Below are 27155 nucleotides of genomic sequence, written 5' to 3'. Positions count from 1 at the left end.
GTGAAGCGGGCAGCTCTCAGACGACATAGCAAGTATCGCACGGACTCCACGAGAATGAGATATATGGCGGCGAGCACTGAATACAACCAACTTAATAATCGTAATCAGGATCATTTGCAAAGGCGCTTCAAGACAAATCCCAGAAGTTTTTGGCGTTATGTCCATGACCAACGGATGGAATCCGGACTGCCCTCTACGATGACCAACGGATTGTTCGAAGCTGATTCCACCACTGACATCGCCGACCTGTTCCGTTCTCAATCCAGCAATGTTTTCACTAATGAACACATCGACCCGCAGGATGTAGCCGTCGCCACCAGAAATGTTCCTCAACTTTCGGCCTCTGGGCTACAGTTCGTGATCACGAACAATATGGTTATATCAGCCGGAAAGGATTTAAAATCCTCCACGGGATGTGGTCCGGATGGGATTCCATCGCTTGTCCTCAAATGCTGCGCGGATACACTTGCAACACCACTAGCAAGAGTATTCAACCTATCTTTGGCTACTGGTGTATTCCCAAACTGCTGGAAGCAGTCGTATGTTTTCCCAGTTTTCAAGAAAGGCTGCAAGTGGATTGTTTCGAACTATCGGGGCATAGCTGCGTTGAGCGCCACTTCTAAGCTGTTTGAGGTGATCGTTCTGCATAAGCTGGTTCAGAACTACGCACACTACATTTCGATTGATCAGCACGGATTTATGCCTAACCGTTCGACGACAACTAATTTGACTTGTTTCACTTCGTTCGTGATCCGCCAAATAGAAAATGGTCAACAAGTAGACGCTATTTACACAGACTTATCCGCGGCGTTTGATAAAATGAATCATCAAATCGCAGTTGCTAAATTCGACAAGCTGGAAATGAACAGTAACTTGCTTTCCTGGCTTCGATCCTACCTAACGCGTTTTTTCTGCAACAACAACTGGAAGCCTTTGCTGAATGGTGTCATATTAATCGAATGTCGCTGAACGTGTCCAAATGTTCGGTTATTTCATTTGGCCGCAAGCAATCACTCTTCCATTTTAGCTATGCTTTGGGAGGCGTGAATCTACAACGTGATTCGACAGTCAAGGACCTGGGGATTCTGGTTGATAAAAAATTAACCTTCAAGGATCACGTCGCGTACGTTGTGTCTAAAGCCTCATCGCAACTAGGATTTTTATTTCGCTTTGCAAAAAAGTTCAAGGAAGCTTTATATTGCTCAATTGTGCGCCCTATCTTGGAGTATTCGTCTATCGTCTGGTCTCCTTATTACCAGAATGAAACTCAACGCATCGAAGCTGTTCAGCGAAAATTCGTCCGGTTCGCTCTACGTCATATTAGGTGGAGAGATCCATTCAACCTGCCCAGTTATGAAAGGCGTTGTCTACTTATAAATCTGGAATTACTAAAAGCAAGACGCAACGTGGCAAAAGCGTGCTTTGTTGGGGATCTTCTGCAAGGCAACATTGACAGTACTGCGCTTCTTAGTTTCTTGGACATCAACACACGTCGTCGCAATCTCCGGTCGCACTCGTTTATCACCATCCCTCCGGCAAGAACTAATTATGGCTTTCACGAACCTTTGCGAAGCATGTCCCGTGAATTCAACCGGTGTTATTATGTGTACGATTTCAACGTGTCACGAGAAACAAACAAGCGTACTTTTAAACAAGTTTTATGTTAATTTATGTTATTCGTTAGTTTTGTATTTAGTTGTAGAACAGGTGTCATTGGGGTAAACATTTTACCTGTTGACTGATAAACAATAAACAATAAACAAATTCAGGACATCGATTTTCGCCATCCACACGACGTTCCCGTTTCGAAAACACCCATATTGTAGGGTATTTGAGGTTTTTCAGAATCTGAGAGCCACCATTTTGGATTACAAAATGGTGTCGGACATCGATTTTCGGAATGTGCGTGTCGTCCCCGTTCCGGAAAGACTCATATTTTGAAGGGTATTTGACAGTTTATCGGAGATAAATGGCCACCATCTTGGATTCTTAAATAGCGTCGAACATCGATTTTCGGAATGTATCCGTCGTCCCCGTTCTGAAATACCCCTATTGTAGGGAATATTTGACAGATTATCTGAAAACATTGGCCGCCATCTTGGATTCCAAAATGGCGTCGAACTTCGATTTTCGGCAGCTTCCATCCATAACCATCACTAGAAATCACTTATATTCTTGCAAACACGAAGTTCAGCGCCAAGATTCAAGCAACTTCGAGTCAGAGGTGAAATCCCGTCAAAACAATTCAATTCCAGTTATTTCAATCTTTTTATGTCTCGTATGCAAAGCGACATGCACTAACTAGAAAACAACCAGCGGCAGTTTTGTCGCGACAGAATGGAAGAATGGCATGACAGACTTTTTTCGTCAATAACCATGTCAACAGTTTCCGTCAATCTTGTCGTTCAGCGGCACCGGCGGTGCGTATACCTTTCACCCCAGCAGGCCTGTGTTCAATCCCAGTCGGCGCCGCCGGGATGTTCTGAGGCATGACCTCTCTAATCACGCCTTCCTTCGGAAGGGAAGTATAGCCATTGGTCCCCGGTTCATGAATGGATGGGTCGATAGGTAGGGTCCAGGTGTAGAAGCTACCTCCCTGGCGTCAGTGGCATTGGTGCTCAGCACGGAAAACAAGATCGAAGGAAAACAAACCAAAGGAAAAAAAAATCTTGTCGGTTCATCTTGGATGACTGACAGTACGAGTATTTTACGAGAATCGGAGTCATTTTGTTGGAGAGTAAGCTGGATTAAGCAGATCAAAGATAGATCAAATCATGATCTTTCAAATACAGTTAATAGTATAAAAATCTTTATTATTAATCAGTATAAATCATGGACCATTAAAGATAAAACATTGCTTCCTTTAGCAAAATTGGTTCACATAACTTTTTTTTCCTTTGATTTGTTTTCCGTTGATCTTGTTTTCTGTGCTGATTACCAATGCTACCGACGCCAGGGAGGCAGCTCCCACACCTGGACCCTACCTTTCGACCCATCAACTCATAATCCGGGGACCAACGGCTTTACTTCCCCGTGATCAGAGATGTTATGCCTCAGAACACCCCGGCGGCGCCGACTGGGATTGAACCCAGGCCTGCTGGGGTGAGAGGTAATCACGCTTCCCGAGCAAAGTCGGTTAACAAAATGAAAGCAAACCGATATTAAAGTTTGCAGTTCCTATCATAATGAAAACTCATTTTGATTTCAATTGTCGCGAGAGAAGTCTGATATCATATGGTGCTTTCAAGACTTTTTAAATCAAATCAACTTTACTTGAAGTTCTGCTGTTAATTTCTTGTTTAAAATTTGATTTAATTCATTTGTCTTTGAACTAATGATTATTGTTTATTTATTTTGTTTAACACAGTTTAGGTCATTCGTGACTAGCCCGAGGTGACATTTGAGCTCAAATCTTTCAGCGTGAGAAGCATGGATGCTAACCATTCACGATAGGCCCGTATTCAGTCAAATGTTATGAATGCAAAATCAGTAATCAAATTGATTTCATTGAAAGCAGAATTAGTTTTCCGTTTGATTCAGCAGTATAAAATTTTGCTCTCATTGTTGCTGTGTTAACCGTTAAGTCAACCAAAATGAGATCAAATGGAGTATTCAAAATAAGTTACATCATAACAGCAAATTCTGATTTCAATTTGATCTCTAACTTTGCTCGGGTTACCACTACACCACCGGCACCGCTTATTTCACATAACTTACTGCAACTTTGTGGACAGTACACTGCTCTTTCTCGAATAACAAAGTTGATGTTTTGGAACTTATCAACTATATGGATCACCCTAAGCTATCGCACAAAAAATGATTGGCAAAAATAAATGAAAAAAACTTTTCCCAAGGCATTATGTACCTAAAACTTATGACTAAGGCACATCTAGCTTATTACACCTAAATTCGGCTTCTGGACCATCAATCTTGAAGATGAATGAGAATGATTCAGAATTACGATTATGTGAAACATCGGGTCATTACAGTGTTACCTTTGGACACAGAATCACGTCGAGTCATTCCCTTCTGACATACGGAAATCGCCTCAACTTACTTCAAACCTGTCAAGGATAACAAAATGGCGTCGTGTTCCGTCCTCTCGCGGTGTCGGAGCGTCCTAACCAAGTTCTCATTTAATAACTGTGAAAGTGCTTCGAAGAACACTTAATCTGAAGCAAATGAAAGCTCACGTCAATGCCAAGACAAGACGAATCAGTTCAGCTTTAAATTCAATCCTCAATATCTGTAACTAATCTGTTTACATTTGTATACTAATTGAGTCCCCTCAGCGCAAAATGTCACACAATCAAGCCTAGTCTCTGAATTCAGTCCTTCAGGTGAGTCTGAAGCTAGCAATTAAATTCAATTTCCGACCCTTGTCCTCTCGTCTACACTTTCAGCTGGCGCCGGTTCTCCGGCAATGAATGTGAATAATTGTAGAAAATTAATATAATTTACTCAATACCGGAGAAATACCTGACAGAGGAAAAGGTTTTTCATCCGAGAATACGGGGGGCACGTTCCGCCCAGGCTTAATTGAAACTGATTTAAACCACTCAACAAATAAGGATGGGTTAAAATAAGGACGGATGGTAAATCACACACTAGACATATTTCCTCGCTTCGCTTCGTGGGATTCTTCTGCACATGAACGGAATTTCGATGAAAGTTTTGATGAGTTAGGTAGACATGAGCATATTTTTACGACAAGTTACACATTACGTAGTGTGTTCAAGGGATCAAAGTGACGAGGGAGATTACATATTTTTATATAGCTGGGTGGTTGGAAAATGTTAATGGACAGAAATACAGAGATAGTGTTTGATAGTATAAAAAAGAAGCTAATGTACAAAACTTACTTTTCCATTCTCCTGCACTTTGGTATCTTTCATAGAGTAGGTGTCGGACAAAAGCGCCTGAAGCAGGTTGAACATTTGTTTGTTTGATATTGGTTCGAGTTTTCGATTTCAAACAGTTTTTGGCATTTTCGTTTTGTACAGATACGGGAGCGCACATTCATACACACATACAGAGAACACGTGTTCGACATAATGTTGGATGGATGAAGAAGCGAAGTTTCGTTTGTTTTGGTTTCAAACAAGTCGAAGAGAGAGAGAGAGATAAAAATAAATACTGGTTAGAATCATTTTTTAGTTTCCGTCGGTTGGTACGTGAAATGTTCGTGTGTGTTTATCGGAATATAATTTGATTATTGCAGCAAATTTTGAAGTTTGAGAAATGTGGTAACATCGAGTACTATTGGTGGAGAGGGTGAAGGTCGTTAGAGACAGGAAACCAATCCACCATGGCAGGTGCGGTGAGCCGACGACCGAATCTTTGTGATGGGGTTGAATTTTAGTCGCATGGAATCATGGCTAATCGGGCTCGAATCTTCTCACAAAGGGTAAGTCAAGTAAGGTGGAGGGGGTGTTCAGCTAAGGCAGAGGACCTGGTGAAAGTGCTACTGTACATCTATGCTAGTTTAGAGTTGGGTGCGTGCAGGAGTGTTAGTTATATTTTATTATAAAATCTGTTGATGATAGGATCACTGCTGTGTTTCTTGAGGGTTGAAATTGTTATCCATTTTTTTTTTTAAATTATATAAGGTATCATTCATTACGCATTTCAAATCATATTAACCCTTATGTACTTTAGTTTTTTATCTACTCCGTGCTATTCACATGGGAGCAAAGTACACGGTCACTCACATAATGATCAATTAATGTTAGGTCTTTGACTTCTTAATTTTATAAGGAAGCCAAACAACATAAATTATTTCATTCGCAATCATTAAAGATAATAAATTATAAGCTTTCAAACGTGAAAACGAAACAAAAACAATAAATATTGGTTAGTGAAATAATCCAAAATGGATCTGCTAAGCGTATTATATATGAAACAGTAGATACACCTGCCTTTTATCTGAACCAAAGTAAAATATTAGAGCAATATTAAGGCACAACGTCAGCTTTTTTAACGATTGAAAATCAACTATGGCAAACATTCCAGAAATTAAAAAAAAAAAACTTTGTTGCAGCTTCAAAACAAATTTTCAATTAATCAAAAGCATACAAAGTTTTTCTATCAACCATAAAAAGATACATGAGAAGACATTCAATCCTTGAAAATAGTTCCTACGATGTTTCTATACAGCCATTTCCATAGCAAAACGATATAGTGGTTCTTCGCAAAAATTGAAAGTTTTGTTCCTTATCGCAAAATATTAAAACCGCATTTTTTTTCATTTGTCATTAGAGTGACCATTAGACTGATGCAAAATTTGACTTTTTCGCTCCACAGTGCTTAAATGGTTTCAAATCGGGTCCTGATTAGCCTCCAAAAGTTACAACTTATTTGGTTAGAAACAGACTTCGCACAAGCCATTTGAAGTTTACATGTAAATTACTATGGGAAATCTCAACTTTTTGTTCATTGCCTACTAGTCTTTTTCCATATAAGGCTGCGAAACAGTTCGATAGTCATTTTTATAGAAAATTTTCTCAGCTAAACCTTGGGTAAAGATCGTTTGTATGTAAAACGAGACAGGAAAAAGTTATTAATTATTAAAGAGATTGGTAAACTTATGACATGATCAAGCAGCTGCTCTGTAGGCAACACTGTATTTTGCAGTGTGACATAGTAGTCATGATTTTTGTGTCCTATTCAACGCCCCAGAAACACCAATTTTGCCTGCTGAGCAGTTGATTGAGCATGATCATAAGACATCAGCGCCATGAACCATTGATAACTTTGATCCTAGCATTTAATTAAAAAATGGTTTTGTGCAAAGTTGTAGCTGGGAAAATTTCCTACAAGTACAGTTGAAAGCTTTTGAAGCAGACGAATATTGTGAATTATTAGATAGACATGAACAAAAATCTTGGTTTTACCATAGTAATTCCCATACAAACTTCAAATGGTTTGTGCCATCTCAGTTTCTCACCAAATAGGTTCAAATTTTGAGAGGTTTATCAGGATCCGATTTGGAATCGTTTAAGTATTGTGGAGCGAAAATTTCAAATTTTGCATCAGTCTAGTAACCATGTTACATGTTGTTAGGTTAATTTTTTCCAATGACTTTTTTCAAAAAATCATAACTTTTGAATCACTGCTATCAGTGCGCAAAACAATCTGGTTCAATGAGTCATTTTCATATGAATATGAACTGCCATCTGCCACGTGAGACTCTGAATGATTGAGAGGTAAATGAGTCACTGACAGCCGAGCACTCAGTCAGTAGCCCAGTCAGCACGTTTATTCTTCCGTGACGGTAGCCAATACTTGTTTCGAAAGACTGAAGCGAACCCCACATGGTTAAATATTTTGATGCGAAAGGGAATTTTTGACAATAATATTGATGATGTGAATACAGAAATATTGTCAATATCGATGTATTGACGTCAATATAAAATGAATTGACGATATGATTATTGTCAATAAAATCAATCGTGTAGGGTCCACTTGAGCGTACATTTTCTATGAAAAAATGCCTCAATTACATGCTGTGTGAGGGAAGGCAAGCGGTGTGAGTCGCATGTTCGCGAGTGACTGAATGTTTTGTTGGCTCTTTCATTGCCTCGTTCTTTAATCTGGGTTTAGACTAGGCAAGTCAAATGATCAACTCAGTTGAATTCAATTGGCTTGAAAAGTTGAGCCTGGTTCAACTTTTTTTTAAAGTCAAGTGAGTTGATCAAGTCAGTTGAAAGGCATGGCTTACACGTTCAATTCGCGTTCAAGTCAGTTGAATTCAACTTACTTGATCAATTGACTTGCCCTGTCTAAACCCAGCTTTACCGTTTAGTACAAACGGTCTGCACAGGACAATGGATTGAATACTGCAGTGCTTTCACACTCAACCTAAGCAGTCAATAATTTTACGCTCTGTCCATAAGTGCGTTACCTGTGTTGGAATTTTTGTAAACTTTCGCATAGGTTCAGCTCAAATTTCACTGGACGTAACCTATGGTAGTCAAAGCTCCACCGATGCTGCTACTTCTGAAAACCTCTTCGCTGTCTTCTTTCTAACTGTCTCCGAAGTCGATCAAGCTCCACCTTCGCAGCTTTCATACTTGTCTACAGCAGCCCAATTTCAGCCATGATGCTATGCACAAAGCCCTTTGTTCTGTTGATGCTTCGAAAGGTCCAGATCCACCTTCCACCATCAAGAAATGTGCAGCATCTTTGGCCACTCCCGTCATGGATATCTTTAACCGATCACTTCTGGATGGCGTTTTCCCTGACACCTGGAAGCTTGCGTCAATTACTCCAATCTTCAAGCCAGGTAACATTCATAGCGTGGAAAACTATCGTCCAATCTCAATTCTGAATTGTTTGGCCAAAGTTCCGGAAAGTCTTCTGCAGGCCAAGTTGAGCTCGGCTGTTAAATTCATAATCTCCGAGTACCAACATGGATGTATGAAGAAACGCTCTACAATTACCAACATGATGACTTACACTAACACTCTGATTGGTAGCATCGAGAAGCGTCAGCAAGTTGATGCAGTGTAAATTGTCTTCGCTAAGGCTTTTGATAAATCTCCCCACAACCTTGCTGTCACGAAGTTGAGCCGCCTTGGTATACCTCCATGGATCGTTCGCTGGTTGGAATCGTACTTATCATCCAGGGAGGCCTTTGTAAAGGTTCATGATGCAAGATCCGAAGCGTTTAGTATACCATCAGGTGTTCCTCAAAGGAGTCACCTTTGACCATTCATATCCGTTTTGTTTATATACGACGTGGGTGACTACCTGAGCTCCTGTGCCGATTTCAAAGGCCAACATATCAAATTAAAGGTAATTACAAATACTTTTTAGAAATAATGTAAAAGTATTACAGAATTGGGATTTAGTATTGAAAAACATTGATTGTATTTGTTTTTTTTTTATGATTTTCATTGTTTCTTGACAGAGGGCGCAATATGTTTTCATATTTTTCCTTGAAAGTTTGGGCTTTTTTACACAACACATCAAAAAATTTGCCAAGAAGTACTTCGTGTGACAGGCGATCTGTGGGTGCAGAAAATTCAGCAAACCGTACATTACAACCAGCACCATCATGGGAGTATTGGAGGAGTATTGAGTGAAACCCCAAAACTTGATAACTTTAGAAATATATAACTCAAACACGAACACAGCCAAAATTTTCATGTAAAAATATAAAACCACATTGAACTCTCTGTCTACAAACCACAAAATCCATTAAAAAAACAAGTACAATCAATGTTTTTCAATAAAAAAGCCCAATTTAGAAATATAATATAATTTCTAAATATTTAGTTAAATTAACTTTCATTTGATATGATGATCTTTGAAATCGTTCAGTGATTCAAAAATCGTGAATTTTTGAAAAAAGTAATAATAAAAAAAAGGAATTTTGAAAAAAAAAAATCGATTTTTTGCACCACCCTAACATGTAAATGGTCACCCTAATGCTAAAAGAATAAAAATTCGAGTCGAATATTTTGCGATATGAAAAAAAAAACCTATCATGTTTCACGAAATTCTGAAAACCACTTTATCGTTTTGCTATGAGATGGTTGTATATTTACAACAGTTTAATGTCAAATTAAACAGCAGCAAATTCAGTTCTCCGGTTTAAATGGCGCTTTGTACTTCTAATCGAAATGAAGTATGAGACTGGGAAATTAATTTTTTTTTTTCCAAATATTGACAATGAGGTAAATTAAGCAGTTTATGGTAAAAATCATATATTTTTTAATCGCATAAAATTAAAAAAGTTATTCATTATTTGCCAAATTTATTTCGGAATAATGCTAAAATAATTATTTGCCCGACACTTGAACACTAGTTCCAAAACGAGCTCATTTACGATATTTTATTTTAAAAAGCTAACTTAAAATTCTAACATGAGAAAAATTTTCAAACAAAAATCAACGTCTGAAAAATGTTTTCAGCTGTTTTTTTTTTTTAAACAAAATTTGTGTAATGTGCACAGAAAACGATTACATAGATCTTAAAATCCATTTTTGCGCATAAACGATGAACAAATATGGTAAATAAACCAGTTTTCGGACCAAGAGGTTCCCTAACTGGCCCTTTATAATATTCATTTTGTTTTACATGTTAACCAAATTTATTTCCATGCAGGTTTGAATATAGATTTTGATATATGTCTATGCGAATAAAGCCATGACCATATATGTCAAATTTGAGTTACACTCTAGAGCCAAAAATTGGCTCACCTTCTCTAGTGCAAAAAAAAAAACAGTTTTAAAATTTAATCAAAAGATTTCGTTGTCAGCATTTAGTCCATTTTAAAGTGTCCAAAATAAAAATTCCTGCACAACTAAGTAAAAATTTTGAATGGGAATTTTCAATAAAAATAATAAAAATTTTAATTTTTAATTGTAGATTGATAAAACTTGTTTTGATTTTTCCTCAAAATAATATAGCTATTTCCACCGGAATGCTTGTCCTGCACAATTGTCTCAGACGTCATTTCCAATAGAAGTTACGTTTTCGTGCTAGGATTGTAGAATATGTCATTTTCAAAGATTTAGCTTGATTCAAAATACCCTAATCAGCGTTGCCAGATAAACCGATTTATCAGCTTTTATACCGATATCCGAACTAGATACCGATATACCCTAATAAAAATGTTATGGTTAATTTGCTTAACGACGTGTTCGGGGTATCATCCAAACCATTTGTGGAATAGTTCAATCATATGGGTTATCGTTCGCTTATGGTATTTTTTTATTAGGGTACATATAAGATTCTTCAGAATACCGATTTATACCGATTTTTTTTAAAATGATCAAAATTATTATTGCCTATCCGCGCTTGAATTTCGGAGAAAATTACTGTGAGAGACTTGTATCTTTTTAAATAACCTTAAACTTTGGAGCACTCAAAATTCTTTTTATAAAAATCTTTGAAAATGTCATATGCTTGATACTCTTTTGACTAATGTTGAGAAACTGTCGATGGCTCTTGCCGGTTATTCCTAGAGCATCGAGAAATCCCTTTTAAACCTTATTTAACTTCCTAAGGTTTATGTTCACCCGAAAATTTCAGGAAAGTCCAATGAACTCCAGTGAACTTAAGAAAACATCAGGCATATTTTGGAAACTTCACAAGTTCAAAGAACTTTAGGGAAATTTAATGGTTCCAATGGGTCAAAATCAAAAAAGGCGTTTGTTCAGAATGCCAAAATAAGCGTTTTGGCCAAGTTTGGCTCAAATCGGTGATATCGACCACAGGTGGTTTACCCACTTGAGCTGGAATGACCCATATAGTAGTTTCCATTTAACACCAGCAAAAAAATACTAACTCTTACATATATTCCACCCAAAATTAAGTTTAATCCACGCAAATTTGAAAATATGCAATTTACTCAAAAGTAAATTATTGGGCTGAACTATATCGTTGGGTCAAATCTCTCGTTCCTTAATGGACAACAATAACGAGTGCAAGTGAGAGGCTCAGCTCAAAATTAAGTAAAAAGAACTCAAATTTTAGGTAGTATTTTTCTCCGTGCACTGTACAGTGTTTGACACATAAAAGCCGTAATTTTTTGCATTCTGTGGAAAATAACTTATTTCTACCAAAACATACCAAGAATTTACCATAGCACAATTACACATCTATAATTTGTACAGTTAAATAGACATAACTCTATTAATATATCTTATGCAGAGTTGAACTTAATCCAACAACCTCAATTCAAACTATTCCATAAATGAGTAATCGACGAACACAGAATCGAGTGTATTATCCAGTTTATGCGTGATATTTTATTGTTTAAAAATTAAGCCACGAGAAATTAACTCATTTTTCGCACTTCGTATAGCGATCCTTTCATTAACAGTTCAATACAAATGATGAGTCCCAATATTTTCTATTATGCTAGTTACTTTGAATGTTTTTCCATATTCCTTTTAAGCAGTCAAACTTCAATAATTATGAGCAAAAGAGACACAAATATGATGAAGATCTATGCTAGTCAAACGAAAACCACAAACCAAAAAACAAGCAGCACCAGAAAATCAGAATACAATGCAGTGAGAAAACATAAAAGAGCTAGGGAAATCAGAAGGCAACAAGCGCATACCAAAACGATAACACGAGCTAGCAGTGAGTTCAAACTTTATATCTAAGGAAGATACGAATAAGTGGAGAAGATTCTGAAGGAGAAGGATTATCAGATTCCATTCAATACCTGCACGGTCGGCATCGAGTTGAGCTCACCAACCGGTTTTTCAATCTGAGTTGGTTTTTCGAGAGTATTCTATAAAGGTGGGTTTCAAGTGAGGAGTTGGAGCATGTCAAGAAGGGTCGTTTTTTTGTTTGTTAATACAAACGATATTCGTTAGTATAGTGAAGGGATAACAGTATGCGTGTGTTTTGTGTGCAGACATGTTATTTTACGAAACACCAAGATCAAAAGTGGTAGTGGTGTGATTTCGATCGAATGTTAGTGAATGTAGCATTGAAATCGTCGTTCCAAGAAAGAAGTTTCCCGAAGGTTGAAAGAGAAAACAGATTAGATATATAAGATTTCAGAAGTTGTTTCATTTTCTTTTGTCAACAACTAAGGGTTGAAAGAATGTACGATCTTACCTCTGCGTCGGGATTGTGCTTTCCGTTGTCGTCGTAATCGAGACATTGGTTTTCGAGGTGTTCCTCTTCGGTTTGAGGCATCTGCTGCAGTTCTTCTTTCGATTTGAAGTCCAGCTTCTTGACGAAAGGTGGCACCAGGAGACCCAAGATAACCTGTGGAAAGAATCAAGGTTGATAAACTTTCATGGAATTATAGCTAAGGCATTTAGACCTTGAGGTTAGTGTTCTTCCTTGTCCGCAGTCCACCCATCCAGAGATCAGCAAGAATGATCTGACTGCAGGGGTGAGCAAGAATAGATCTATGGTTTGCTGCCACCGCCAAGGAAAGGCAGCTTTGACTAGACCAAGATTGTAGTTCACAAGTGAGGAGCCTTTGAGCACGTTCACCATCCTGGCGGTAGCAGAAATCCAACAACTTAAGTCCCTTAACTTCGAATTCCTTCGCATAGCTCCTCAGTTCCTCATAGATCTCCGTATCCAGATCGTCATCCGCTGCCTCGTGGGCCATTGCTTTGTATAGTTTGCAAGCCACCAAGGACTTCGCTAGGGCTTCTTCACCGTGAGTCCACATCAACAGTGCCATCTGTTGGCGTTTGGTTATAACAGCCCAAATCAGCAACTCGTTGAACGGAAACTCAAATAAGGCCATATCGGAGGTTACCGGCAGCAGTCCTGTGACTAGACTCATCGAATTGATTCCAGGACTTCGTGCAAACGTTGATGGCTTTCGATGGGTGTTCACGTAGCTGTTCATCACTTTCGCGTAAATTGGTCGAAATTTTCTTCGCGTGTAGTACGACCGGTAGGCACCGCCCATTAACTTATTAATAACTAAACCTATATCATGCAAAGTGTAAACGTAACCTTTCGGTATGTGCGGTCGAACGTCTCGCAAGATGTATCCCAAGGTGTTTGCTGGTCCATGCTTAGTATTGTACAGCTCTTCAAGCCTGGGTATGGTGAGGAACTTTCGCATCGAAACACCGTTTTCCAGCAGAAGTTTGACAAAGTCTATTCGATCGTGCTCTAACGCCTGCATCATCGCTTCGTCCAGGGCCCCGTGGGGCCATTCTTGACCGTATACAAAAATCTCCGTCCGAGCTATGTCTACACGGTTCCAGGTCAACGCTAAGCTAAGCTGCTCCGGTGGACTCAAGTGCTGGGATTTAAAAAGTGCAGTTAATATCGTTTGGTCCAATTCCGGTGCATTTCCTTCGGGTCGATCCTGAATCCTGAAAACGGTTATCTGCGAAGAAGTGACACCACTGTTTGATCCGAGTCGCATCAGTTGACGGCATAAAAGGCAACTTACCAGATTCTTATTCTTAGTGCACAACAACAATTCCTGATAGAGCTGCTCTGCCTGCTCCGGGCCCACCTCGAAGGTCTTCTGTATCGTACCTAGGAGATAATCATGCATCGACTCTAATACAACCTGTTCACCCGTATCGGAAGCATATCTACGGAAGCATTCAAAGATGAGTACGGTATCGATCAACTCGAGGTCACGGGCTAATGTTCGATAATTACTTATGTACAAATGCGATCAGATCGGCAGCCCGGCCGGAGCCATCGCAAACCACTACCGGCACCGGTGGACTGTCGGTGACGTATTCTAGCACAGCTCTGATTGTGTTTGTGCCACCCTCGATTACCAAGCAGACTACGGGTGTGCTCGAGTGCGTAACTAAAATGGAGGGGAAAAAGAACGCAGGATTGAGTTTGTGAGCGTTACAAGCTAGTCATCACACCATTCGAGGATATTGTAAGAGCTGGTCGATTTACATTAGTCTATGATATATTTTGGACACAACAATGCATGAAACAACAACTATTTGGGAGTGAAACAGGAAGTGTTCAGGCGAACAAGTTTTACAGGATAGATTGAATAGGATTACGTCAGTGATGTCAACACAACGTGCGTCAAATCTAATGCCTAATCCTGTGATAGATCAGTGTTCCAGGAAGGGGAAAAACTACTACTAGAGTACAACTGTTTCATCGTCATTCATCAAGTCCCAATCAACTGCATATAGACCTTCCACAATTCATACAGTTTGTTGGTCTAATCGTTCCAATGAAGCATCACAATATCGGATCACCCGGGCGTGACACTGTTCAATCATATCCTCATTATCCTTTATCCTCATGGCTCTACAGGCTGGGAGCCACAAAACTCAGGAGCAGCAAACGAACCGTGAAAGCACGCAGCTTGCTTTCGGCACACGCTCGTGCGCATCCAATTATCCTCTCATTTGTCAGGACTGTCTCGAATCCTTGCCCCCGCTACCCTTCATTGCACACGGAGCAATCTGTTGCTGCCACTAATTAGCCTTCTATCCGATCACTTTCCTCACCCACCGGATCCTACCCATTATTGTGAAAAATGATCCGATCCGGAGTTTGTCGCAACTAAGGGATTGTTGCTTGTGTGCTTTGGTGGCAGCTTCATTATATTGTTATTTAGGTTAATCCGCAATTGGAGTCTGGTTCTGTCCTGCCATTTGTTACTCGGTTCGTTCGCAGTCGTCTTCTGGTGGGCAGCAACACGGGCGGTAACGTGTGCGACGAATTCTAAGAAGCATATAAAAAACTAACTTTCACACACGTGTCATGACTGAGAACTGTTGTCGGCTTTGTGATTGGTTCTGAGGATGATGTTTATGTTTAATAAGAGAAGCGGATCACTTCGTTTCAGATTTAAAATTTTTAATAGTGTAAGTGCACCAGTATTGGCCATAGGTTCCTATTTTGGCCATACCTCAGAAAATCGACTGAATCACAATCTTCGTGCGTTTTGTGGGTGATATGTTTGTGGGTGATATGTTTGTGGGTGATATGTGATGAATATGATTTGAATCAACAATCTTTTCAATTAACAAGTATAGCTCAAGACCTCTACTTGTAAAAGACGTTAAATATCACCAAAACATGGCCAATATAGGAGCGTTTCCCAAGATTGTGATCGAAGAAAATTTTCTGAAATAGAAAAAAAAGTATGAGTTTGTATCCAAGACATGACCGTTTGACGTAAGATTACGAAAGGTTGTTTTGATGTCACAGCAAAAGTATAGTATATATTAAATTGGTTTCTAAACTCGTTATCAGCGAAAAAACTCCATAGGTTGAAATTCGGAAGCAATTTGAGAGTTCTGTTTGTGAGGTGCTCTACTGATGTCCATGTAGAACAAGTTAATCCTGGACGGTATGTCTTGGATACAAGCTCTTACTCTTTAGTTAACTATTTTATCAGTCATTTGTGGTCCTGAAAAGGACCGATGGATTGGAAGCTAGGAAGCCAGTTTAGAACAATACTGTGGAAATTTGTTCTAGATGTTCATGGAGATGATAGCGGTGTGGAAATGAAATATGTATTAGTTTATGTTTTTTGATGCAAATTTTAAGCCCCTTCTATTAAGAGAATTCTACAAGAATTTTTTTTGCATGGTTCTCTTACAGGGAGGGGCATAAATATAGGTACGGTCTGTCATTCTCGATGCTTGGTATCAATATTCGGCGACAGTGTTAAGGAAACCACTTTTCCCATCACGGAAACGCCTCGTTTTCGATATCAAAATTACGCATTTTTGTGCACAAAACGCACGGAACTTTTGGTTTATTCAATAGATAATATAAAAGCAAAAATTGATTAGAGGAATTTCTTGCTAAAATTTTTCCAATCGCGAGATTTTTTACTTTTTCTGGCGTCCTTGTGCAAACCTTACGAAGTGTTTTTGGGTATTTGACATGGTCTGTGGTATTCGGTCATTGCGAGAATTTTTATGTACCTACCACTTCAATACTGGTACGCATTTGACCACAAACGTTTGGTTGCTGGTTACATTATCAAAGAGCTTTGGGGGTGATGTGACTGGCAGCAAGGTGAGCGAACGTTCAATGAAAATTAACTCTTAAACCACAATAATTTATGGTGGTCCTGCGCTTTTCGAAGCAACAGTTGCACATTCGGGAAATTTTCAATAGTAACATTTTGAAAAACGATAAATCCTTAATTTTAACTGATAGGTATGTAGAAAAATTTCCTATCGATTTGCGTATTCAGAATTAAAATCCATCACCTATGGATCAAAATCAGATCACTTTCATGCCGCGACTGACTTTGGATTCTGAAATTGCACTGCGAATGTTGCCTTAAAATAAATGGTATGTTATATTTAAACATATGGGAACTGACATCCGATTGATGGCATTGACAAAGTCCAAAAAATACTCTATCAAATTTATGTGGGTCCTGAAAAGGACCGTTTTGTCGTGATGGTTGAGTAATGCTGACCTATTAGGGTGTTCAACATGTATATATACGAGCTATATGTTGTTTTGAACAAGGGTGACGCGCTTGGCATAGATGGTCCACAGCGACTCACGAAGATGAATCCCGATCAGTATCGGTGAGGCTTCTTCCTCCTTTTTGGTGAATGGACGCTAATGTGCTTATGTGCTCGCTGTTTGCGGGCAGCCTTTCTTTGTGTACAATGTTCAACGCTGCGCGCCGAAAGCACTGCTGCTGCTGCTGCTGCTACTGACGACCGATCGGACACCACCACAAACGGTGATTGAATAAGCACCATTCAGGGAGACAGGATCGAATTCGATTTTGAAATCTGTGTTAGGGAATGCGCTGTTTGCAGGAAATCGGTGATAATTTGGATCACTATTGCAACGAGTCCAATAGTGAAGCATGCAATTTCTTCGCGATGCATTTCGCATCCATCTTCAAACCAGTGCCAAGTGGTCCAGGAGGGTGTTTTTCAGGTAAAAACTAAAAAAAGTGCATACAGATGCCGTTTAATCAAGTTGGTGTCTTGAGACAAGTTTAGATTTGAAAAAAGGCACATCTGATTAGTCCATACTTTAAATCCCTTAGGACAAAAAATAAAATTTCTAACTTTTGTTCTATGCGGTTAAGAAAAATGAAATGTTCCACAAAGTTGTACCCCTTATTACTCCCTACGAGATTGTGTTTAGATTGGTCACTCCCTACGACCTCTCCAGTTGATCGTTTTTTGGCTCAGTTGCGAATCGGTGATTGTTTGGACAGGTTGATATCATTACATTAATTTGCCCACAAATGTGGCAGAACATGCGCTTCTGTTTGGTGCAGTCTCGCCAAAAATGGCCGATCTGATGGCAATTTCAGCATAACTCGTTATTTGGTTGGCCAGGTTCTTCTAGTCCTCCTGTTCGCTGACTTGTTTTCGGTTCCTGTCGTTGCTTTGTTCTTCTTTGTGACGAAATCGCATTAATTTCCTCTTCGGATTCTTCGGTGGTCTACCTGAGGTTCTGCTTCGTCATTAAGGTTATGAACATTATAAGTCCTTGATTTTGTCGTGTATGTTTGGTACAATGCTTTATCGAGGTCAAAGCACAGACTGGTCAACGCGTCCAAATTAATGTGATCCAAATCAATGAATGCTAGATGAGCACGATAACAGTCTTTCATGTTATCTAGAATAATGTTCAATTTTTGCTTTTTGCCTAGGGGCTTTGAAAGCTTTCGAGCCAAACGCTCAATATCTGCTACATAAGCAATAAATGTTTCCTGTGATAATTGTCTTCTATCCCTGATTTGTTTTTCCGTTACTCTATCTGTGTTTGGCATTCCAAATCTGAGTTTCAGCATGTATTTGAAAATTTTCCATGAAGTGAATCTAGAACTGTACGTATAGTACCATTCCTCTACCACCGAATCAGGTCTAAATAAGAAATTAACTTGCCCTAACAATTCTGCTTCTGTCGTCCTATTATTATTTGCTAATGTTTCTAATCTTTTTAGGAATTCCTCAACCGATGGTCCTCTTGGGTCTCCACTATATTTGACTGGCCATTTGTCGATTGGAACCCTCGATTGCCTTTCGACAAATCTTGGAGCTTGATTAGAATTTCTTCCATCTACGTTTTCCCTACGAATCGGAATATTCTCATTTACAGGAATCTCATTCCCAGTTCTCTGTTGAGGAATTTCAGGAGCTCTCCTCAATCCCGACATCTGATGTAATTCTCGTCTACGACTATTGTCATACGAGGGATGCGATGCGATTGAATTTCGATCTCTGTTGTCAACTCGGTCATCGGCATTCAGATTCCCTACCTGATTCTCCTGGAATCTGTTGAAGAACTGATCCATCATGGAACCCAGCTTGTCAGTTATGATATCTTCTACGATTCATTTGATGTCATCTGATGTTGAGCCTTGATTTGATTGCCTTCGTCTAGTAGATGAGTGATCCTCTTCTACCTCGTTGCCAAAATCAATCAACAATGATTCTGGAGAGTCTGATACTGTAACTTCTCCTCTACGAAGTGATTCTCGGTGATCTTGTTGCCTTTCCATTTCTGCAAAACTAGGTCGTAGTGGGATCGATAATCGCCCCCTTGAGTTTCCTGCTAGCTCTGGGTTGAATACTCTGGCATCTGGATTCAATGAGTGTCTCGAACTTTGATGGTAAACTTCTGTGGACCTTGGAACTCTTTCGCGTCCGGGGGAAATTCATACTGCGTTATTCTTTGTACCAAGCTTTTCTTTCTTCCCGCTACATTTTCAAATCTACTTTGACCCGCGCTATTCCTACTTTCTCTTCTACATACTTCTCGTGGAATTTGGTCCCATTCTGACCCGAATACCTCAACTAATGTTTCGATTTCATCTAATAGTTCCTTTTTCATTTGAATTTGATATGCATCTAGCGCTGCCATCCTCTTCAGACGCAAATACAAATGTTTCAGTCTTGTGATCAGCTGTTTTCCGACTTTTACTTCCAATTCATGTCTTATCATTATCAGTTTAATTTCAATTATTCCTACTTCTTCTAACAAAGTTTTTCTTGATGTTAAAATGTTCGGAACCTGAGCTTCTCTACACTGTTCAGTGAACACAGATTGTTGCTGTTCTTCTATTGGCATTCCTGGGAAATCCAGGCAGCGAAGTTTTAGTTCGTATTCTAATTCATCTGGGGTTAAATGCTTAGGCTCTATCCAAATAAAACTTGAATCTCCTGAAGTTGCCATAATTCTAAATTCAATTATCTAATTCGAGATTATGTGTAAACAAAATACTAATTCTAATGTACAAATATTTAATTTCAGGTGCCGATTGTTTCAATTCCCATCAATCACCATAAAAAGGATAATCAAAAGAAAAAAAAAAACCGATGAATTCAACCCAAATTTTGTTAAACCTAAGAATCTACGTAACTATGTAAAACTAGAAATCAACCAAAACTCACTTCTTCAATTTATTCACCTATGCGCAAAATTTCAATAAAAAAAAAAAAACTTATCTAAAATCTTAAATCCGAACTAGAGTCTGAGCTTAAAGCTGTAAACAAACGTTCCCAAAAATATAAACAACTTCTGGCCAAAACCCGTTGGTTGGGCGCCAATGTAACAAGCTTGGAAGCACAACAAAAACGATCTGTGCTTCCGCGCCAGACAGCAAAGCTGTCGCAAAGTCGCGATGTTACGATGTTACGATGTTGATATAGGTTCACTTCCGAACACCTAAAGACACGTGCAACCAATCAACCAACAAAAAAGTCCAGAAACTAATTCAAGTCACTTCGATTATATTTAAAATAAACCTAACCAACAAAACAACTTGCATGGATTCGATCAAGTTAGCCAAGACGCAGTATCGGTTACGCCTGCATTTATTCTCCCTAGCCTATCATACTCTAGTCCATTTCGTTATGGTTCATCTTCTCTTTACTATCCCCTTCTAGTACATCACCTGATTCTTGTAGTTTTCTCGGTGACTGTGGCGTTGGCTGATGACCGGTGGGTGGCGGGAGACATGCGATGACTTTGCCGGCGTTACGTTGCGTACCGGTACGATGCTACATTGTGATGAACCTCGTGGTGAAAGTTCTAACGATGAACTATCACCGCCCTACGTGATTTATGCTGGCAGCGGGCGGTGGACGATGGACACCGTACAGTGCTTGTCCGTTTTCTTGACGGTGGATTTCAAGTTGGTGACTCACACCAAGCGGAGATATTCGCTGAGGGGACCTTGTAGGTTATCGTGGTCCCTGTTCGCCGTAGGAGAGAAAGCACTGCCAGGAATCCTACCTCGTGACGTCTCACAGGTTCTTCGGGGCCATACGGTAGTACGACTGAACGGACAACGGTTTTGTCGTTCCCTTCGGTGGCGAAGAGTACGAGATGATGGGGTACTACCAGTACCGGCGGTGTGCTTTCGGTGGAATCGTCGTCTCCTACTTCGGCTGTCGTACGAAAGTTGACGTGGGTACGACCTTGATCGCTCTCTAGCGATTCTCTCCGGTTTTCGGTGGGTGTTTCTCCACGTGGTGAGCTTCCGGTTGGCAAATATTAAGTTATGCCCCAACCAGCGGCCTTCGTTTGAAGGAAATCTTCAAACGACGAACAGATTTAGCATCAAGGCAATTTTTTTATAAGTGCATGTTCTAAAGTTACCTGATTACAACTCTACAATCCTTCACAAACGTTTTTCACTCATGGTGGGATTACTAATTTTACTATAAAAAGATCTATCCATAAGAATTAGTATAATTTTCAATTTGCCTCTAGGATGAAATTCCCGTTAACTCGCTTTTGCTAATTTTAATAATTTTCACTTTCTCCTCTGTATTCTATTCTTCACCACTTTCTTAACTCCGAACACCCTTTCATGCGAATTGACTAAACCGGACTGAGACCGATGCTAGGAATTTTATCATGAGGCTCCCTATGGCTTCTATTGAAAATTCTATCGCGAGGACGCGTTCGTTTTTTATTGGTTGCCTGTAACCCCCTATGAACGGCAATGGATATTTTTTTTTTAGCTTTAGCGCTACCCGCTACCAAAGTTTTCGAGGGGACTTGTATCATTTAGATATAATTCATTTGAATTCAAATTTGTTTTTCTTAAATTTAATTTTAATGTAATTATATTCTTGTAACACCGGTACAATTTCCACAAACTTTGCTGAAAACATCAATGGTTTAAATCGTCGTTTTCATTGAGATATGAAGCATTTTTTAAGGAAGGACCCTTCAAATCGTTTATTCGACCATTCCAGTTTATAATACATTGCCGTGCATCTGACATCATATAACATTTTTATATTGCATCTAATAGGTATTGTCCATCTACACAACTTTTCCCAAGACACCAACCTTCTATCAAATCGGGATGTCATGTTAAGCAAGCAATTAGAGATCAAATGGCACACTCTCGCTATCTGTTGAGCGAGTTATGAACAGAGCATTCCACCATCCAATAAGCTTTATCCATCTGAACAACTTTGGCCATGACATCAACCTTCTATTAAGTTAACACGCAAAAAATTCGACACATTAATTAATTTTAAGTAAGTCACTTGTATAAAAGTTAGTTCAGAAAAGAGCCAATTTTAAGTAAAATTGAGCTAAAAACGATGATTTTAAATAAGCGGTCCTGGAATGAAAAATAACTTCCCCTCTAATATTTTTAAAATGAAAATATTCCTCAAAGCATGTCAAATTTGATAACGTCATTAGTTTAAAAAACTGGTTGCCCCAATTTGCAAATTATCCACCAGAATATCGTATGTTTTGAGCACATAAACGCTCTTAACATGTTGCATTTGCGAGGTAGCGTGTTGAAGTATTGTAGAAAGTTGCTTGTTTTGGTAAGTGAAAAAACCATGGACCCAAAGGTCAGGATCAATAGCGTGGAAGGAATTTATCGAAAAATTATGATTCTCGGTAATAGAATGGAAGTGCACGCAGTAGTAGGTTTTTTAGATTTGTGGGTAGCTATATTTTTGAGTGCATGGGGGAATGCTATCAACAATGCTGTCGGTTTGTTTACCAACAATAGCTGACGTTTTGTTTTAACCTAACTTTTTTCCTAACCTGAACTTCAGAGCTAGGATTAATGTCATTGTTGATGTTGAGCAAAATTGTCAACTATGAGAAACTACCCTGTGGGACATTTCGGATCGATATCCGGGAGGTTTGGTAAGTACGCGCACCTATTCAGCATCCAAGAAAATTCCTATTTTTTGTCGTTTTGTGCACAGCAGGAAATACCATCACCCTGAATCCACCGCCTCCGGTAATCGTCGTTGGATAGCAGGAAGTTTTTCGGAGTGTGATATCCGATACTGTACTGCTGCCGCCTACCATTCTTCTATGCTTCCGCATAGCCTTCCATTCTTTCGGATCCGATTGTCTACCTCTACCTCTACCTGATGAGCCAGTTTACAGATACCTATCAGAACGAAGTTGCACGGTGGATGGCGGAAGACCAGATGTGTGCATTGGAATCTTTGGTCTGGTTGAAAGGAGCGTGTTAGTGCTGATTTTGAATCTGCTCTTCATCCCTTTGGGTCCATATTCCGATGCGCAAGTGCAGCTCCAAACGAATAGCTTGATGTTTACTTGCTTTGCGCCTTGTAACGCAAGGAGTACGAAGAGTAGATCAGAAACGGCGAGAATCAATCCCTTGCCCTGCTGGACACTGTACGAGGAAAGCAAATTTATCAGGGATGGTACTCTGGGTGAAGCTTTACCCCATTATCTAACCTAATTTGTGTTTCTCCGACATCCTCGGACAGATCGGTTCAACTGCGTTGGATCTTTTCGATCCACGACAAGAAGTAAAATATCGTCGAAGCAATTCTCAAGGAGAAGGAATTTGTTATGCAATCGATAACGGCTGTATGAGGAATCTGGCCTCGAATCTGACTGCCACGGCTGGTTCAAAATGGTGTTTCAATTCTTATTTGGCGGTTCCTTCCGGTAGTGGTAGCTTCCGACATTCATTTACCGTGGACAACAAATCAGCTAACTCGAACTTGTTCGTACACAAAATTGGAATCAGCACCGTTATACAAACCAGAACGCTCACCGGAACGAGTACCACGGGAAAATAATTTTCAATTATCACCGAAACAAAATGGCGAAACAAAAAGAAACGTGCTCAATCTGACTGCCACGGCCAGAGCTGCCAGGTGGTTTTATAAAAAAAATCTGTATCCACTCTATTAAAAAATCTGTATTTTCTGTATTGACGATTTTTTTCTTAATTAATCATGTTTTGTTGTTTTACAAATACAGTGCATACAAAATAACCATAAAAAGTGCTTAACCACCTATTCGGGCTATCGTACTAACCATACGGGATATAATTGCGCCATTTGTGATATCGTCCGTACTTATTTATAAGAGTGATATGAAGCCGTTTGAAAATGTATGGAGATTTTAGTTTCTATTCATTATCTTCCAGATAAGCAGTTTTAAATGCAAAAAAGTGCACGAGTTCATTACTATTTGATATTTTTAATATAGAAGAATACAATGAATTACATCATTTGTGTGGTAGTTTTTTTTTTCCTCTGTTCGGGACATAAAACCACTGCGACCAGTAATTTGATCTATTGTAGTATTGTGTGGTAGTTACACCGAAAAGTCGAGAGATGTCGCCCCGCCAGTGCTGGTAAAATCATTTTTGCAGTATGGAGAATATCAGAAAATCCGCAATTTCTTACGAAATACATTTTCAATGCAAGTAAAATGTTTACGAGTACTTGTATTTGTACCATTTTAATGTGCTCGGGCACTTTTCTTGTATTTAACATACATGCTTATATTGTAAATATTCAATTAATACTGTAAATCCCCATACAATCTCAAATCGTTTACTACCAGCTCCATATGCATCCGAAAGCGGTTGGTCCTCTGGTTGTGAATGCTGTCAAAAACACCATAACATGATTAATTGTCGATGGAAATTTGATAGGTTCCCGAGCAGAGGGTGAGAACAAAATTAAAACAAGAATTATGTTGTTTTCATTATTCCTGATAACTCACATTGATTTTATTTTGATGAAGTTGATGGCTAACAGAACAAAAATGAGAGCTAAAAGAAATGCGAAGAATATGAAAATTATAACATATATTGATATTAGTGAGAACTGCTTGATAACTTATTTTGATATAGATTTTTTTTTTCTCAAGCATTTTATAACAATCTGTATAAATCTGTATTGTAATTTAAAAATCTGTGATAAATCTGTATTCTTTATCGGGTCTGTGTTAAGATTAAAAAATCTGTATAATACAGATAAATCTGTATAAATGGCAGCGCTGGCCACGGCAGCGAGTACCGCTCTTTTTTTTTTGCTGGCGCTTTTGCTGGCAGTTGAGCTGTCTGTGTCACTTTTGACACCTGTTCTGGTACAAATTGCTGTCTTTTGCTCTAGTACCGGGTGCACCAGGTACACTAAAAAAAACAGCTAGGTTAACCAAAAAAAAAATCGCGTGAAGGAGGTCCTTACCCTTTGGGTCCATGATTTAAACCATTGATGTTTTTAGCAAAGTTTGTGGAAATGATAAGGTCTACAACTTTGTGGAACATTTTATTTTTCTAAAACGCATAGAAAAAAAGTTAGAAATTTTATTTTTTGTCCTAAGGATGCCACAAATTTCTGGTCCGGGAGAAAAAAATAAACAACGCAGATAACGACATCTCTTCTGAAGCTTGCAAACATGATGAATCAAGTTTTCTTTCTCGATTCTAAAACTTCCCGGAAAGCGAGAAAACTACCAATCACACACGTCTGGGAGGCAGAGTGCCAGCGCTAATCCGGCAAATGCAGTCGAAAACTATGAAAACGAACGTACGCACAAAACAGAGAGCAAATTTAAAACACAACCGTATCCGAAGGGGTTCAAAACTGCACTCTTTGGCTACCTCTTTGTATGGAGATTGCCAATTATTAAGTTCTGGATTTAAGTTAGGTTAGTCGTGACTTGAGAAATATGGATGCCGGGGTCGCTTCCACATTTCAGTGATTCCACCACCCGGATTGTTAACTGGAAAAAATGATTGTTTTGCATTGCTGCCATCACTCATAGTTCATTCTCAGTAAACAATTCTGAATTTCAACCAACGCGAAATCTCCCCTCATGATAAATTATAATATGCATATTATTCGGAATCGGAGTTATTTACAATCCTGTATACAACATTGCTGATTTAGTGATGTTGAGTACGTGGCCCTGATAAAGTCTGCAAGTAGTAGACGAAATACGCGTATCTGTCAAAAAATAAGCAATTATAACGGAATTTAAAGGAAATAAACCAACACACTCAAAGCTCTTCATAAAGGGATTCCGTTAAGAGGTTCGACAAATTTAAAAGATTGAACAATGCTGATTTATGTTTTTTTTAAACGCTGTGCCTAGTCGAAAACAATATTGCAACATAATTCGATCTTTTACACAACCACCGCCCAACCAGTTTTGACCGGAATTCCAGAGTTGTTAACCAGCTGTAAACTGGGTCAAACCAAATCACTGGGAATCCCAACTTCAATGCAGACTACCTGGCACAAAGCGTACCCGTAATGCAACACTTACTTTTCTAAGACCAGTTCCAATGAATATGTCTACTCGCCTTTAGCCGTTAATTGCCAATAGCGACATATAATTCGAGCAAATCCTGCCAGTAAACTACCGGAAATGCTTTCTTTGAATTATCCGGTAAACCCGCTGTAACGATTCAACGCAACGACACAAACATACCTAATCAGAACGACCCGCAGACGATGAAGTCCAATATGCGGCGTAATCACTCATCAAAGTCGTAGACGTAAATACTACTGAGCAGTTCCAGGTCAAATAAAGAAAAAAAAATAATAAATTTTAGATTTTACGTTTTAGAATTCGAGGAAACTTCGCATAATTTTCCTCTAGGGGCAGTGAACCAAGTTTGTGCTGAAATTCAGACATTTTGACTCATGTCTAATTTTTCAAAATGGATTATTCATTATTTTTTTCAATAAATCAAAGCATGAAAATGGCTAATCTATTTGAAATGACGCCTAGGACAAAGTTGTAGGAAACTGGATTGGCTTTTAGAAAAAAATAAAAAATACACGCTGAAAAAAAACATCAAAACTTTTCGCCAAAAATATAAAAATGAACTGTTAAAACCTTCAATAACAAGCTAATTTTTCTGAAATGCATGCAATAGACACTTTAAAGTTGGCCAAAATCGTAGAAAATGCAATATTATTAAAAATGTTTTTCTGCAATAAAAATTCTTTTATTAAAAAAAAAATTCTAATTTTTTTTCAGAGTGCATTTTTATGAAAAGGCTATGATTTATTGAAAAATATCGTATATGCCATTTTGAAAAATTAATCGTTGAATCACGCAGTGTTCCGCCACAAACTTGGTGCATTGCCCCTGGTGAACAATTATTCGAAGCTTCATGGAATTCTGAGAGTGAAAAATAAAATCGATTTCTCAGTTGGCGTGGAAGTGCTCTACGAACAAAAACAAACCCCTCCCGTATACCATCTGGAACGTTTGTCCTGCCTTGTCCAGTCATCCTATCGTATGACGCGAGCTGGTTGAGTAGTTTGCAAGAAGCAGCAGTAGGTACCTCAGTCATTCACACTTTCCAGTATTGGATAGTTTCCCACGGCTGGGAGGCAGCACGTGTTGCTGCTGCTGATAGTATTTTCAGCACGAAAGTGTTTTGGGAATAATCTCAGCAGATCGTTCCCCATCAGGATGCTGCGATCGATATCAACATA

At 38.9% G+C, this 27155-nt stretch overlaps 1 protein-coding gene across 1 annotated transcript in view; it reads right to left on the bottom strand.

The window, feature by feature from the left end:
• Trpm (transient receptor potential cation channel, subfamily M) overlaps positions 1-27155 on the bottom strand; it is a 172756-nt gene that overhangs the window by 22497 nt on the left and 123104 nt on the right. The window contains exons 9-13 of the mRNA XM_065228481.1: positions 14116-14272; positions 13898-14045; positions 12797-13831; positions 12586-12738; positions 4863-4919 (exon numbers count right to left, since the gene is read on the bottom strand). Of these exons, the coding sequence (XP_065084553.1) occupies positions 4863-4919; positions 12586-12738; positions 12797-13831; positions 13898-14045; positions 14116-14272 (1550 nt within the window). The remainder of the gene's footprint in view (positions 1-4862; positions 4920-12585; positions 12739-12796; positions 13832-13897; positions 14046-14115; positions 14273-27155) is intronic.

This window comes from Ochlerotatus camptorhynchus, unplaced genomic scaffold, assembly GCF_037179485.1.
Source record: "Ochlerotatus camptorhynchus isolate MF236.1 unplaced genomic scaffold, CSIRO-AGI_Acam_v1.1 ptg000291l, whole genome shotgun sequence".
In the NCBI taxonomy this organism is placed as follows: Eukaryota; Metazoa; Arthropoda; class Insecta; order Diptera; family Culicidae; genus Ochlerotatus; species Ochlerotatus camptorhynchus.
This window is presented reverse-complemented; position numbering and strand designations above follow the sequence as displayed.